Consider the following 17,344-nt stretch of genomic DNA (forward strand, 5'->3'; position numbering starts at 1 on the left):
ACATATAAACTTAAAAAAATTATGAGGTGTCTATTGGACTGGTTTCATTTTATTATTTTATTTACTTGAATCTTCTCATTTTCCCAGAGCACTTTGGTTTTTTTTGTTTGTTTATTTTTGTTTTTTATAAAAGCAACTCTCACCATTACTGATTCTATCTCTATCTTTTCTGGTCTTTGTTTGATTTAGATTTATTATTTTGGTCTTCATTGTATCCTTCCTTCTGCTCCTTTTGCATTTACCTTGTTCTCTTCTTTCTAGTTTTTTGATCCATGATATTTGACTATATATGGGCTTTTTCTTATTTTTTTTCAAGTTGGCATTTATTGTTTTATGCATCCATTGTAGACCTGCTTTGGCTTCATTCCATGAGTTTCAGATGTTCATTATGTTTCCATTTTTGTCTCAAGATATTTTCATTTCCCTTTACCTTTTTCCTTGATCCATGGATTGTTCAGGAGTATGTTATTTAGTTGCTGTAAATTTGTGAAATTTCCAAGATTCTTCCTTTTACTGATTTCTAGTTTCATACCATTGTCGTCTCAGGAAATATTATATGAGAGAAGTGTAGTATGCCAATAAATTTTTAAAATAAGCAGACAACAACAAAAAAAGTTCAGCTTTAAACTTACTGATAGGGGCTGGGATTGTGGCTCAGTGGTAGAGTGCTTGCCTAGCACGGGCAGGACCCAGGTTTGATCCTCAGCACCACATAAAAATAAAGGCATTGTGTTGTGTCCATCTACACCTAAAAAATAAATATTAAAAAAATAAAAAATAAATAAACTTACTGATAAAAAATTTTTTACCAAAATGTGTATTTAAATGTGATTTAAATGTTTTTGCAAATCAGAAACAATAATAGGAATTCCCTATATGAAAATCACTATATTGTTGAATAACTTGGTCAAACTCTCCTACAAAGCATTCAGTCCATTCACTTTCACAGAGTTTGGACAGTGCAGAAAACCTACACTTCTCTAATAATAGTAAAAACATCTGTCCAGTTTATAATAGTGAAGGTAGAATTGCTAATATTACAAACCAACAGTAATGTAGTTCTCCTCTTTAACAGCAATAATAATGGAGAGCAAGCCTGTGAAAGGAAAGAGCATCTTCACTGTGGAGAAATCTTTAGCCATATTCTAAATCCTGATGTGAACCAAAGCTTTAATGGAGTTAAGCCATATGACTGCAGTGTGCCTGGAGTAGTCTTCATGTGTCTCTCATCCCTTAATAGATATATGGTTCATGATACCAGATACAAACTGTATGAGACTCAGGAATACGGGGGGAAACAGTATCATTGTAAGCTATATGAGAAACAATTTACTGATCACTACTCCTTTCAAATATATGAAAGGACTCAAATTGCAGAGAAGCTGTATGATTGTAAGGAATGTGGGAAATCATTTGCTTCTCATAAAAGTCAAAGAAGACACATGATATTGCACACTGGAGATGGACCTAACAAATGCAAATTTTGTGGGAAAGCCTTTTACTATCATAGGTCAGCTCTGAGTCATGAAAGGACTAACACTGGAGAGAAACCCTATGAATGTAAGGACTGCTGTGGGAAAGCGTTCAATTCCCATGGAAAGGTTGGAAGAGACATGTTAGAACATACTGGAGATGGAACTTACAAATGTAAATATTGTGGGAAAGCTTTTAAATTTTCCAAATCAGTTCTGAATCATGAAAGGATTCATATGAGAGAAAAACCTTATCAGTGTAAGGAATGTGGGAAATCCTTCAGAAGTTGTAGTTCTTATCGAGTCCATGAAAGGATTCACACTGGAGAGAAACCATATAAATGTAAACAATGTGGGAAAGCTTTCAGAGATATGAGATATGTACGAGTGCATGAAAGGATTCACACTGGAGAGAAACCCTATGAGTGTAAGGAATGTGGAAAAGGCTTCAGAACTTCTAGTTCATTTCATATCCATGAAAGGACTCACACTGGAGAGAAACCATATAAATGTAAGCACTGTGGAAAAGCCTTCAAGGATGTGAAGTATCTTCGAGTGCATGAAAGGATTCACACTGGAGAGAAACCCTATGAATGTAAGGAATGTGGGAAAGCCTTCATCGATTTTAGTCCTCTTCAGTTGCATAAAAGGACTCACACTGGAGAGAAACCTTATCAATGTAAGGAATGTGGGAAATCCTTCGGAAGGTCTAGTTCTTTTCGAATCCATGAAAGGACTCACACTGGAGAGAAACCATATAAATGTAAGCAATGTGGGAAAGGCTTTGTTGCTTCTTCTTCTTGTCGAGTCCATGAAAGGACTCACAGTGAAGAAAAACCCTATGAATGTAAGCAGTGCGGGAAAGCCTTTCGCAATTGTAATTCTTTACGATTGCATGAAAGGATGCACACTGGAGAAAAACCCTACCAGTGTAAGGAATGTGGGAAAGCCTTCAGAAGTTCTAGTTCTTTTCGAATCCATGAAAGGACTCACACTGGAGAGAAACCCTATGAATGTAAGCAGTGTGGGAAAGCTTATAGCAGTTCTTGGTCTTTCCGTGTCCATGAAAAGACACACACTGGAGAGAAACCCTATGACTGTAATGAATGTGGGAAAGCCTTCAAGGATTCTTGGTCTTTTCGAGTTCACCAAAGAATTCACACTGGAGATAAAACTTATGAGTGTAAACAATGTGGGAAAGCCTTTTGCAATTTTAGTTCTTTACGATTGCATGAGAGGACACACACTGGAGAGAAACCTTAGCAATGTAAGGAGTGTGGGAAAGCCTTCAGAAGTTCTAGTTCTTTTCAAATCCATGAAAGGACTCACAATGGAGAGAAGCCCTAGGAATGTAAGCAGTGCGGGAAACTTCCACTTGTTTTAGTTCAACTACCCAAAAGGATTCACATTAGAGAGCAACCCTTTGTGTGTAAGCAGCACAGAAAATCATTCACTAGTTTTTATTCTTGTACATAAAAGGATTCACACTGGAGGGAAGCCCTATGAATGTAAGCCATGTAGGAAGGCTTTCAAAAAAAATCTTGATCTTTTATAGTCCATGAAAGGACCCATACTGGATAGAAACCCTTGCATGTAAGGACTTGGGAAAGGGTTCAAATGCTTGTTCAGTTCCAATCCATGAAAAGGACCCATACTGAAAGAGAAACCCTATTTATGTTAAGCCACATGGGAAAGAGTTTTCTCATTTTCTTTTCATGTGTATAAAAGGATTACACTATGGAGGTAACCATCATGGCAAAGCCTTACTTGAGTACTTTCCAAGTACATAAAAGAAATATGAATAAGAAATATGAATGTACAGAATATGGGAAAGTGTTTGAGTCCTTTGCAAATATTGGAAGATATGTGATAGTACCTAATGGAGAAGAGCCTTACAAATGTAAACTTATAAGTTTCTCCATTTCTAAGGCATAAAAGGACTCACTGAAGAAAAACATTAAGAATATAAAGAGTGTGGTAAAGTTTTAGTTGTCTGAAATATGAGAGCAACCCAGAATGGAGGCAAGTGCTGTAAATACAAGGAATATGTGAAAGCCTTCAAATTCTCAGTTTCTTTCCAACACATGAGATAATTCCTACTGGAGAAATCCTATGAGAGGAGCATGGGAATTCTTTCATTGCCATGCAGTCTTCAGCTGAGAAAGGAATGCACAATGGACAGATGTCTTATGATGTGAAAATGCAGTAAGGCTTGTCATCAGTTCAAATTGTAGCCATGAAAGATTCACAGTCGTGAGAATCTCCACGAATATATGCAATGTGTCAAACCTGGTATCCTACATCTTTTCAAATATATATGTAAGATTATACATGGCTTTGAAGCACTTCCTTTTAAAAGCGAAGGAAAGTTTTCCATTTTATTAAATGGGATTTTTTTTTTTTTAATTTTTGGAGGGCAGGTACTAAGGTTTCAACCCAGTCATTTCACAACTAAGCTACATCCCAAGCACTTTTTAAATTTTGAGATAGGATCTCACCAAGTTGTCCAGGCCTGCCTTGAACTTGCAATATTCCTTCCTCATTCCCTTGAATATCTGAGATTACAGATATCCTCCACCTGGCCCCATGCATTTTAACAAGTTTGGTTGTTTTGTTTTGTTTTTACACTGGGAATTGAACCCAGGGATGCTTTACTAGAGAACATCCTCAACCTTTCTATTTTTTGAGACAGGGTCTCACTAAATGCTGAGGTTTGGCCTTGAACTTGGGATCCTCCTGTCTCAGCCTCCCAGGTCAGCTAGTAATTTAAGTCATGTGAAATCATACTGGAGAGAAGTTTTGTAAATGTAAGTATAGAAAACCTCATTAATAGTGAAGTATTTATTCTATGAAGAATTTACAAGAAAGAAATGCAAAAGTTCTGAGTATATTTTGTTCTTCAGTGTCTCATTTTTAACTTGGATATGTAGTAATTTGAAACATTAAATGAAATGTTTCAGCTGGGTGTGGTGGTACACACCTGTAATCCCAGCAGCTCTAGAGACTGGGGCAGCAAGATCACAACTTCAAAGCCAGCCTCCAGCAACTTAGGCTCTAAGTAACTCGGTGAAACCCTGTCTCTAAGTAAAATATAAAAAAGGGCTGAGGATGTTACTTAGTGGTTAAGCAACCCTAGGTTCACTCCCTGGTACCAAAACAACAACATATGAAATGAAATGTTTCTGTAAGAATTTAAGCAATTTACAGGGGCTTGGTGGGGTGTTGTTTTTTTTTTTCCTATTATCTTTGCATTTTGATACATAGGTGGGTGAATTGTATTTCCAATATGATAGACTCAATTTTACACTGTTTAATTGGCACTTATGAGCTATTTAATTGTCATCAATTGTCATTAATGAGCTATTGAAAAGGGATGTTTTGTCCATTGCTGGTCTGTGTGTCAGGAACTGGATATCACATTCCTCCTTTTGGAAAAAACTGTAATTAAGAGAGTCAGTAGAGAAAAAGGTGTATTTTATTTTTCTTGCTAATAAATCATTGCTTTCCTCTTCTGTGTAATGTGTATGATGTGGTCTCACGATTCTTGTTATTCCACCCTTTTTTCTATTATAGTACACATTGATTTCCATGAATTATGTTCATTAAAATATGTAGACTTAGTTATCCATTAAAAACTATATGATGCTGGGCATCCCACCAGCTTGGGAGGGTGAGGCAGGAGAATCATGAGTTTCAAAACCAGCCTCAGCAAAGGTGAGATGATAAGCAACTCAGTGAGACCCAGTGTCTAAATAAATACAAAATAGAGTTGGGGATGTGGCTCAGTGGTTGAGTGAGTTCAATCCCTGGTACAACCCCTCCCCCCCCCCAAAAAAAAACATATATAATAGTTTTTAAAGAAATCTTCCACAGGGGTCACATGAGGTAAGTATATTTAAGTAAATTGTCAGAATACAAAACAAGGGTAAGGGAAGACTAGATCACTTTTCATATTGCCTACAAAGTGTAGATTTTTTTTTTTTTTTTGTACTGAGGATTGAACCCAGGGGCACTTAACCACTGAGACACACCTCCAGCCCCTTTTTGTATTTTATTTAGAGACAGGGTCTCACTGAGTTGCTTAGAGACTTGCTAAATTGCTGAGGCTTTGAACATATGATCCTCCTGCTTCAACCACCCGAGCTGCTGGGATTACAGGCTTGGGCCACCACATCCAGCCAAAATGTAGTCTTGACGCTAAATTTTCAGATTTCTCTTAACATCAGTCTCTGTAGGTGCAAAATGTAAAATCAAGCAAAAAAAAAAAAGTATTGTAGGATTTGAGTATGTGATAAGGAACACATTCATGTGGTCCAAGTGCTTATAGTTTTGTGATAACACACAGTTAAGTGGTAAAGGTAATAAAACATCCAAGTTACCAGAAGTGATCCCAGGATCAGTAAATTCCTCTTGAAGTAGTAAGGGGAATCTGCATCCCACACGGAATGTAGGGTAAATAGAGAAAAGAATATTATAATTTGTGTGGAATAACAATAACAAAAACTCCTAATTGCCAAAGCAATCTTGGGCAAAAAGAACAAAGCAAGAGGCTTCTCATGAGCTGGCTTACAGAGAGATCACAGTGCTCAGATCAAAGACCATGGTATCGTCCAGCTTGGTAGAGCTCAGCAATTTAGCAAAATCCCCCCCCCCTTTTTTTATTGTCAATGTGTGGGTGGCGGCCATTCTGATTCATATTCTCCTTCCCTGAGTGGAGAGGCTTTGACTGGTCACTGCATCTTGTTGTGACCTGGACATTGCCCCAGTCCCGAAGGTTGAGGATGCATCTTCAGACATAGGTGTGTTACCCCATGGACTGAGCTACATTCACCTGTTCCTTTGTAATATTACCCCTTTACCCTGTTTGGGATAGAATGTTCCATGGAAACGCCCTTTGTGTGTTCCCTTCTCTTGTTCTGCCTTTGGGTGTGGCCTTCCTAGATGTCAGTCAGCCTGCTGAGGGCAGACAGCACGAAGCTAGACTTAACCCGCCCCCCAAACCTGACCCCTTGCTTCATTTGAATGGCTTCTCCTCAATAAAAGTGTTCAGCACGCACTTGTTCACTCTCTTTCTACGGACCCTTAAGGTCAGAGGAGCCGTCACAGGACCTCAAAGAAAAAGATATTTCTGTCTCTTGTGTGGTTATTTCAGGCAGCCCAGTTCCCCAGGAGTGACCCTGAGTGTTTTGGTTGTGAGGAACGTGACATCAGTGGACCTTTATTTTATTTATTTATATGTGGTGCTGAGGTGCACCAGCCCGTGGCTGGGCAAAATAACCTGGGGGTGACGAACAACTTGTGTAGATCGTACAGCAGAAATGGGAACCGTTTATTGTAGGACAGGAGCGGTATTTACACATTCCACACAGCTTATCTTAATTAACATAAAATAGATACAGCAGTCAACCAATAAGGAATCTCCACACTTAATGGCTCGCTGGCGTTACTTCACAAACCACTCCCTCTGGCATTTTGCCAGGCGCCATCCAGACTTGTTTACAGACTCTAACACTGAGGCTCGAACTCAGGGCCTCACACATGCTAGGTGAGTGCTCTACCGCTGAGCCACAAGTCCAGCCCCCAAAACCTGTCTTAAAAAAAAAAAAAAAAAAAAAAGGACTGGGGATGCAACTCAGTGGTAAAGCACCCCTGATCCGGAAAGAAAAGGTGATATCAACTTGTGGGGCTGGGCTGTGGCTCAGTGGTAGAGCACTTGCCTAGCACAAGTGAGGGACTGGGTTCAATCCTCAGCACCACATAAAAATAAAGGTATTGTGTCCACTTACAACTAAATATTTTTAAAAAGATATCCACTTGCAGAGGAATGAAACTGGACCCCCATCTTTATTAATTACAAAAGTCAACAGTATACTAATTAATGACCTAAGATCTGAAACTAAAACTACCAGGAAAAAAAAAAAAAAGGATAGCTTTCCAGACGTCAGAAGGGGCTAGGAAAGTTATCTTGGACAAATCCTCTCACCCTAAAAATCACAGGAATCACACAGATGGATGGGATTACATGAGACTAAAAAGCTTCTGTGGAGGTGTGGAGCAATCACTTGATTGAAAAAACAACTTTGGTTTGGTAGAACCAAAGCCAACTGTATAGACAACAAGGAACCAACATCCAGAATATCTAAGCTCAAAAGCAACAAGCCAAATAGCCTGAATTAAAAATGGGCAATAGGAATGCAAGGTGGAAATAATTTTTTTTGGTGCTGGGAGTAGAATCAGGGCCTCCAGCATGCTAGGCAAGTGCCAAGACCCCATGAACTGAATGTCAGGTGTGAGGAGCACTCACTGCCCACCTGTGCCGAATCCCAGCTGGCTGGGCAGCAAGGGTATGTTCAACTAGACTTGATTTGCAATTTTTGAGTCTGTTTGCATCTGTATTCAGAAGATATATGCATGTACCTTTTCATAATATATACCATTAAGTATAATATTATATACTATATATATTATAGTATAATATATGCTATGTAGGTAAGTGAATTGATATACTCACATATGTATACATTAAGTATGTAGTATACATTTTTAGTATATGTACACTAGTAGTATATATAATAGCATTTAATACACTGTATTATCCTGGTATGTCCTATGTAGGGTAGCCCAATGCTTCATCAATCCCTTGTATGTGATTCTGCCAATCCCTGCTAGCCTTTAAGATTGTTCAAGCAAGTCAGCCACATTCCCACACAGGAACCACAAGACTTCCCTCTCACACCCCGTTTTCTCTTCCCAAGTGCAGCCTGTGCGCAGGCCTGGTGGCTCATGGCCATGCAGTGTGCTGTAAGGAGCATGTGGCTGTAGTTTTTTGTTTGTTTTAATATTTATTTTTTAGTTTTCGGTGGACACAACATCTTTATTTTTAAAGTGGTGCTGAGGATCGAACCCAGCGTTCCTTGCATGCCAGGCGAGCGAACTACCACTTGAGCCACGTCCCCAGCCCTGGCTGTAGTTTTAACACTAGCTCTATAAGGCAATTCAAGCACCCTGCAGGGCCAACAGTGTGTGTCACCTGGCAGTGTTGTGCCACCTGGCCCAGGGGGACCACCCTCGAGCAGTTCCTTTCCAGCAATGGTTACCCCTAAAGAGCTTCAACCCCTTTCTGAAGGAAGTGCCTGGTACCTGAACCAAACCAAATGCATGAATAAGAAGGAAAAACCCCTGATTGAAAACAGTCTGTGGTGGAGATGCTCCCAGTCAGATGGTCATTGGACCCCTAAATACATCTGGTCCAGGCCACCAGCCTGCTGCCATAATCTGAGTGTTGTCAGAGTAAACTGCTTGAACATCACATTGTATCTAAGTAACTCACTTTTTTATGTGAATTGGGCTGAACAGGAGAAGTTGCCCCTGAATGGGCTGGTTAAGCAAGCCCCCCGCCCCAGTCTCCACTGTGTCATATGCTGAGAGATATGTGTGTCCTTAATTTGTTTATGGGTAATCTGGGGGCAAGATTCCCACAGTGCTTTACCCCAAAGGGGGTGATTTTGGATGAGTCCTCATTGCTTTTGGAAGAATCAGATAGGCAGACCCTTGGCAATAGCCAAAGAATCTGTCAGAATGTGCACACAACCTCAGCTGTCAGTCACAAGGGGATTCTGTAGCATTCACATGGTGGCCTGGGATGTGGCTCAAGGTGCCCCCTGTTGGGTCCCATCTTTGGTTGGGAATGGTCACATGAGAGGGATTAGAAGCAGAATCTCTCCAGTGAACACCATCCTGTGGCCAGAAAGCACACTGCTTTAGTCAGCTTTTTCCCTGCCATAACTGAAAGACCAACCAGCACAACTGTAGAGGAGGGAAAGTTTATTTGAGGGCTCACGGGTTCAGAGGTCTCAGTCCACAGACAGCCGGCTCCATTCCTCAGGGCTTGAGATGAGGCTGAACATCATGGCAGACGAGTGTGGCAGAAGAATGTGGCTCCCATGATGATCAGAGCAGAGACTCCAAGGGTCAGATATAAAATATAGACCCAGAGCCACGCCCCCATGCCCACCTCCTCCAGCCAACCCCACCTGCCTTCAGTTACCACTCATCCCATCAGGTGGCTGTGACTAATTCCCATTGGGTTTAGGCCCTAACCCAATCCTTTCCTCTGGGCACTTCTTGCGCTGTCTCACAATGAGCTTTGGGAGGATGCCTCACACCCCAACCATCACACATCAAGTACCTGGGACTGGCCCAGTGGCCAGTGGGTCTAGGAAGGAGGTCACCTCTCCATAACCCTGGTGTCACACTGAGTCGGAAATCACTGCCTCCCACAGCTCAACGAAGAAGGTGCAGAGGAGGAATGATTGGGCTGAGCACCTTAACTCAGTCGGTGCATTGATCACCTGAGGGAATTCGTTGAGAGGTAACTGGAGGCAGGTGGGTGTGGCAGGGGGAAGGGGTTCACTGGGGGCGTGGCTTGGGGTCCCTATATTTGCCTCAGGTGGGTGGCACGCTCTCTGCTTCCTGATCTTCAGGTGAGCTGCCTCCCTCCGCCACACTCTTCCTCCGTCCTGTTGTGCCTCGCCTTGACCCCGAGGAACGGAGTCTGCCGTCTATGGCCTGAGACGTCTGAAACTGTGAGCCCCCAGAAGACTTTTCCTTCTCTGTGATTGTTCTGGTTGGGACTTCTGGTCACGGAAGCAAAACGAACTGCGTCCCTATCTTTTCACCGAGCCGGTGACTTACCTACCTGGCCCAGCGGCGCAGCCAGCTGCCAGGGAGGGCGTGGGTTTCTGCCTGTGAAGGTTCTGTCTCCAAAGGATCCTTTTGTATCTTGCGCTGGTTGCTCTAATTGTTTTAGGACAGGGACGGGGTTAGTTTCTCTCACCAGGGAGGCAAAATAGGAGTGAGATAAGGTGGATAAGGTCCCTGGACAATTTGGGGATGATGTGTGATTTGGCGGCTCTTGGAGGCCGAAAAAGCATCTGCTAGGTTTGAATGTTGCTTCCAAACTCATTGGATCCCTAAATACGTGTAGTTACGGGTTCAGAGGTCTCAGTCCACAGACAGCCGGCTCACGCCGATGTCCAGTAGTCAGCAGTTAGATCACGGGATTGCTGTGGGAATGATTTCCTAATAGAGGTCAAGTTCAGCCACTTTGGTTACCCTCTTTTAACCTCCCTGTGCCCTTCAGCCATGGGTAGTGCTGCGAGGCGGCCCTGGCCAGATGCAAGACCTTGAACTTTCAAGATGAAAGATTTGAACTTTCTAGTCTCCCGTACTATTGGGAAATAAAATGCAGTTCATTATAAATTACCAGTGATCCTCAGGATTCTGACAGCATAGAATGGACTTAGACACACCAGGAGTCGGGAAGGACAAAAGTAGGGTGTTGGTATTTGGATAGATTCTATTTGTTCTCCCCTTAAAAATGAGTAGAATTTTAATTTGTCAGTGGAGCTGGTGATTTGGAGATAGCAGGGTTGTTGTGTCCCAGGGGTCATTGCTGCCATGTGACATGGGTTCTGTGACTGTTTTTTTTTTTTTTTCTGAAAATGCCACCTCACAGCCACCTGTGACTGCTACAGAGGTATTTTCCTGAGTGGAAGAGGGACGGGCTTCTAGGCAGACTTGTCAGAAAGCAGGCACTGAGCAAGCTGGAGACGGAAACCCTGTCAGGACATGACGTTGAAGCTGAGTTGGCATGTCCCCAGAACAGTCTCCCTGGGGTGATGCTCTGTGGGATGGGCTCTTATGTTTTAGAGCCACAGCATCACCATCAAAGTCTGAGGTGATCGATTTAAATCCAAAGGCCCCAACTTGATTTTAGGAACCTCTCAATTTTCTCAAGTAGAGTGGGTATAAGTAGAGGGCAGGGTTAGGGCTAGGAGTTTCCTGAAGATGGGGTTGCAGGCAAGGCCTGGTGGGTCCTGATTACTTCTCCATCCTTTAATTCTTTGATCCCACAGTGGTAGAAAGAAATGTTGAAGAAGTAAATATGAAGGTGGCAGAGTTAAACATAGTTCAAGTGTGTGAAACTGTTTTGCCATAATTATTTTTTAAGTCTTTAAAAAAATATTTTTGTTTTATTTATTTGTATTTATGTGGTGCTGAGGATTGAACCCAGGGCCTTGCACATTCAAGGTGAGTGCTCTAACCACTGAACCACAACCCCAGGCCCAATAATTATTTTTTAAATCAGAGATTGAACCCGGGGCACGTAACCACTGAGCCACATCCCCAGCCCTTTTTTATATTTTATTTAGAGACAGGGTCTTGCTGAATTACTTTGAGCCTTGCATACTTGCTGAGGCTGGATGTGAACTCATGATCCTCCTGCCTCAGTCTCCCGAGCTGCTGGGATTGCAGGCATATACCACCACACCCAGCTAATAATTATTTTTAAGATACATAATATCACTTAAAGTGTTCTTATAAGTTTTCACATATTCATACCACCACCATGAAGATGAAAAACAGGACATAACCCCAAAAGTTGATCCTTGCAGTGCCCAGTCCTGCTCAACACATCCACCATTCACCAGTGAACTGTCGGGTCTCCTTACCTTCACTTTACTAGAAAGTTATATGGATGCAACATTAAGTTGTTATTTTGAGTTCTGAGCTTGAGACTGTCCTGTGCAACAGAGTAAGGCCCTATCTAAGAAACAGAAGTAGAATAAACCCCACAGAGATGCTGTTTTTATGAACTATGTGAGGTTGTGTACTCCTGTTCTTATCTTTTAATACTTATGAGACGGAAGGATTGATTGGTGAATCATATGAGACCCTAGTAATTATGAAATCACATAATATCTCCATTAAGAAAATAAAAGTAGCAATAAAACATGGACAAAGATTATATTCACTTCCTATTTTAATACAAAACAAAGTTATTCTTCCTTTTTTTTTTTTTTTTTTTTTTGTATCAGGAATTGAATTCGGGGCACTCAAACAGTAAGCCACATCCCCAGCCCTATTTTGTATTTTATTTAGAGATAGGATCTCACTGAGTTGCTTAGCACCTTGCTTTTGCTCAGGCTGGCTTTGAGCTTGTGATTCTCCTGCCTCAGCCTCCTGAGCTGCTGGGATTACAGGCATGCGTCACTGTGCCCGGCTGTTCTTCACATCTTAATGTGTATTTGAACAGGGTAGTGATATCTGAAGGCCCTCCCACATTCCTTACTTTCATAGGGTTTCTCTCCAGTGTTCCTTAATTCATGAACAGACATGAAGGTTTCCCACATTGCTTGCACTCATGGTTCTTTCCAATACTACACCTCTGAATGCACTGGCCGTAACTGAAGGCTTTCCCACATTTATTACATTTATAGAGTTTCTCTCTAATGTATTTTTATGTCTTTGAGCAGAATTGAAATATCTTAATGGTTTGCTACATTCCTTGAATTCCTGAGGTTTCTTTCCCATGTGCATTAATTCATGTTTTTGGAAACCTAAAGCCAACATGTAGGTTTTCCCACTTTGCTGACATTCATAACACTCCTCTGCACTGCAAGTCCTGGCCTGCATTTGACCACATTGGCAAGACCTGAAGGCTTTCCCACATTCTTTACATTCATAGGGTTTCTCTCCAGTATGATTGTTTTTATATTTTTGAACAAAATTTTGATATCTGAATGCTTTTCTACACTTCTTACATTCAGTCTCTCTTAAGTATGACTTCATTCATGCATTTGAAAACCTAGAGCAGGGCTGGAGATGTGGCTCAAGCGGTAGCGCACCCGCCTGGCATGCATGGGGCCCAGGTTGGATCCTCAGCACCACATATAAACAAAGATGTTGTGTCCGCCGAAAACTAAAAAAAAAATAAATATTAAAAAAAAAGAAAGAAAGAAAGGTGTCTTAAAAAAAAAGAAGCTTTTTGTTTTATGCTGCACTGAGATTGAGTCTGGGGATGCTCTACCATGGAGCAACATTCCCCTTTTTGTTTTTGAGACAAGGTCTTGCTAAGTTGGAGAGGCTGGCCTCAAACTTGTGGTCCTCCTGCCTCAGCTTCCTGAGTTCAAGGGTGGCCTTAGCTTAGGTCTTAGGTCTCACATGCTTTGGATCACCAATGATATTTTAAATGAGAAAAACCTAGTGAAATCCAGTAAAAATTACTTGAAGCATGTATTTATATGTAAAGTACAAAACACTAAATAACTATTCTTTTCAGAAAGGGAAGATGACAGTTTGTTGTTTCCAAGGCAAGAAATGGATTTCCAAACAACTGATCCTATTTTAACATTTCTGGGAATTGCAAGTTTATGCCCCAGAATTCTCTTTGAAATCATCCAAAAGGAAAAAAACACAACTCCTGAACTTACTGCACATACTAGGGGAGTTAAAAAAGTAAAAAGAAGGGGCTGGGGATGTGGCTCAAGCGGTAGCGCGCTCGCCTGGCATGCGTGCGGCCCGGGTTCGATCCTCAGCACCACATACAAACAAAGATGTTGTATCTGCCGATAACTAAAAAATAAATATTAAAAATTCTCTCTCTCTCTCTCCTCTCTCACTCTCTCTTTAAAAAAAAGTAAAAAGAATACATAACAAGAAAAATATAAATATGGTAAAATTTTATTTTTTTAAGATTCACATTTCTTGTCTTTTTGGAAATATTTCATATTGTTGTTCAGATTCTGTTAATTAAATACTTTTTCCATTTATTGAACTACTACAAAGCAAGTAAATAAATCTATTTAAGCTGACCAGCTCAGAGAGAGGCAGTCCTGTCCTGGGACTGGGTCAGAAGGCCAGACAGCCAGGAAACTTTCCAACAGGAACCTCAACCCAAGAGAGTTCCCTAGGACATCTGTGCCCAGGAAAGACACTGGGAGGAAAGGAAAAAAATTTTCTTTTTACCACATAGCTCCATGTGCTGATTCTCTGCTTTCCTGTCAAATAAGATTTTTTATTATGAATATTTTATGTATCTATTTGGTGCTCAGAATTGAACACAGAAATCCTCCCCAGCTCCAAAATAAATATTTTAAAGAGTTATCCCTCTTTAAAAAATGATTAAGAATTAAGCTGGGTGCTGGAACCTGCCTGTAATCCCAGTGTCTCTGGAGGCTGAGACAGGAGAATCAGGAGTTCAAAGCTAGCCTCAACAACTTAGTGAGACTCTAAGCAACTCAGTGAGACCCTGTCTCTAAATAAAGTACAAAATAGGGCTGGGGGTGTGGCTCAGTGATGAAATGCCCCTGAGTTCAATCCCTGGTACAAAAAAAAAAAATTAAAACACTTTGTCTGAAATGTGCAATAAAGGATAAATAGTTATACATAATGATATAAATTGGAGAGGGGCAGTTGGCCTTTGGGAATGGCAGAGGAATCTGCAGATTTAGGAATTTCCTGCAGTTCTAGGAATAGCTAGGCTGGGGGAAGAGGCTTGTGGATTTGAGACTCTGCTTCCAATAAACCTGGAAAACATCCTCCCTGGGGAGAAGAGAGGACTCTCCAAAGTCCCCCACGGCCTCTCCAACAGCTCAACACTCCTCCCGGGTCTCCACTGTACCCTCTGCCTTTACTGCCCGGCTCTGCAGGCCAGTCCCCCCCCCCCCTCAGGGGGTGCCCTTGACCTCCATCCCTTCTGGGCTCAGCCCCCCCACTAAGCCCCACCCTCTGGCCTCGGCCCCACCCCGCAATGTCAGCCTCCAAGCCCTGTCCCCTGTCTCGCCCTCTCCTGGTGGCCCTCTGGGCCTGCAGACGCTGCTGCTGTGCTTGCAGAACTAGTTTGTTGTGGGGAGAAGGCGCGGCCGTCAGAGAGCGCCCATGACATTGAACTGGACAGTGAAAAAGTGAAAAGGAAACGGGAGGCGAGAGAGGACACCCCGGCTTAGCGGGGGCCACCAGCCGCAAGACCCGCTTGCCTTCCCCATGGCAGCCTCAGGCTGCGCCTCCAGACTCCACTGGAGGAACAGTGAAGGAGGGAATGGAGTGGCTGGAGATGGACTTCCAAACATGTAGCCTGAGAATGCGCGGGGAATCTAAGCTCCGGAGTTGGGCCAGGTCCCGGCAGCCCTCAGACTCGGAAACGGGGCTCGAAGGTGGGGACTATCCGGTGTCAAAGCCCCAGGAAGTCGTCTGTGGATCTGGGGACTGGGTCCAAATACCACAAGGTTGGGTGAGGGACCAAGGACCTGATTCTGAAAGAATCTGAGGTACTTACTGCCATCTAAGGAGCCAGGGAGGATTTAGAAGTCAAGGCCTCTGTCCAGGCCTGAAAGAAAGTGCGTCACACCGAGGAAGTGAAAGAAGCCCAATTAAAAAGGCTGCATATTACATGATTCTACTTATATGAAGTCTGAAAACCACAAAGTCATAGGAACGGAAACAGCAGTTGGTAATTTTCTTGGATATGTTCACTATTTGCATTGTGGGGATGTTTTCAAGGATACAGTGTATGTCAGGACATCTCAGTTTAAATATGAGCAGTGTACTGGCTGTCAGTTATACACCAACAAAGCTGGGAATCAAGTGAGCAATAAAGAACATTCACCTGACACTTAGGAGCAAAATACACACACACACACACACACACACACACACACACACGGGCCAAGGGAGGGGCTCAGTGGTAGAGCATTTGCCCATTACGCTCCAGGCCCTGGGTTCACCTCCAGCACTGCACGTAGACACCATATGAAATACATCTGTGGGCGCATACTAGCTCCACCACAGAGCACCTGCAGCCCATAATGTCATTTTGTCTTCTACTTTTGGGGTTTGTTTTTTGGAGACTGAACCCAGGGTCTCATGCGTTAGGCAAATGCTCTACCACTGAGCTACATTCTCAGCCTTTTTAATTTTGAAACAGGGTCTCACTTAAGACCCAGGCTGGCTCTGAAGTAGCTGGGACTGGGATTATGGGTGTGCTCCATAATGCCTGGCCTTTATTTTTTCCCTCCAATCTCATTTTTGGGGGCTGGGGATGTAGCACTTGCCTGGCATGCTTGAAGCCTTGGTTCCATCCCCAGTACTGCCAACCCCCCCCCCCCAATATTTGGAAACCTATTACCTCCTCCCTCCACTGCCGAGTTCCAGGAAGGCTGGGTTTTTCCTTAATTTACTACTCTCAGTCTGGCACATGGAGGGCACTGGTCAACCTCCAAACAAGAGAAAAGGTTTACACCATGATCTTGGTTTTGTCACTTTGAGCCTGTGGTGAAGCAGCACATCATGGTGTGGGACACCGTCACCTCATGCGGTCAGGATGCAAAGAGGAGCCAGGGTCCCAATAACCCTTCAAGGGCCTCCCATGACTCCCCACTTCCCTAAGGCTTCACCACCACTTCCCAGGCAGCCAACCGGCAGCACATGAGCCTGGGGGGACATTTGGAGCCTAGGATCCAAATCGTAACTTAAAATCAATAAAACAGAAGTGAACTAAAATGAAAAGAATTTATCATGGGCTGAGGCTCAGGGCACATCGCTTGTCCAATATGTGAAATCTGGGCTTGATGACGAGAGCTACAAAAAGCAAAACCAAGAAACACCCAACCACCAAAAGTGAGTTATCAAGGACAAGATTTTACTTCCTTAAAACATCCAAAAGAAATGTCTTACTTATAACACAAGTACAAATCCTGTAAGAAATTTTGAGCACCCTTACTTAAAAAAAAAACAAAAAACACATGGTCCTCTTGGCTACTGATCATGCCACAATGTGTTATACTTCTCCTTGAAACAGGGGTGATACTTGTGGTTGTCAGTTAAGAGAGCACCTACAAAACCATGATTTGACATTATGATAAAAACTCCAACAATATATGCAATAAAAGTGAAATTCATGTGAGAAAAAATGCCTGAAGCATATGGTAACACATCATAAAGTTTAATGAATAGCTTGGCAAAACTAAAAGTCAACCTGATCCACAATGTCGATGGGATATTTTAATATATCTTAGTAAATAAAAGAGACA

At 42.3% G+C, this 17,344-nt stretch overlaps 1 protein-coding gene across 1 annotated transcript in view; it reads left to right on the plus strand.

The window, feature by feature from the left end:
- Positions 1-2,808, plus strand: part of LOC143393680 (uncharacterized) — a 35,690-nt gene extending 32,882 nt beyond the window's left edge. Inside the window, exon 6 of the mRNA XM_076848098.2 lies at positions 1,076-2,808. Within this exon, the coding sequence (XP_076704213.2) occupies positions 1,076-2,735 (1,660 nt within the window). The 3' untranslated portion in view covers positions 2,736-2,808. The remainder of the gene's footprint in view (positions 1-1,075) is intronic.
- The last annotated feature ends 14,536 nt before the right edge of the window (positions 2,809-17,344 follow it).

The sequence above is a fragment of the Callospermophilus lateralis genome, chromosome 1, assembly GCF_048772815.1.
Source record: "Callospermophilus lateralis isolate mCalLat2 chromosome 1, mCalLat2.hap1, whole genome shotgun sequence".
NCBI lineage: Eukaryota > Metazoa > Chordata > Mammalia > Rodentia > Sciuridae > Callospermophilus > Callospermophilus lateralis.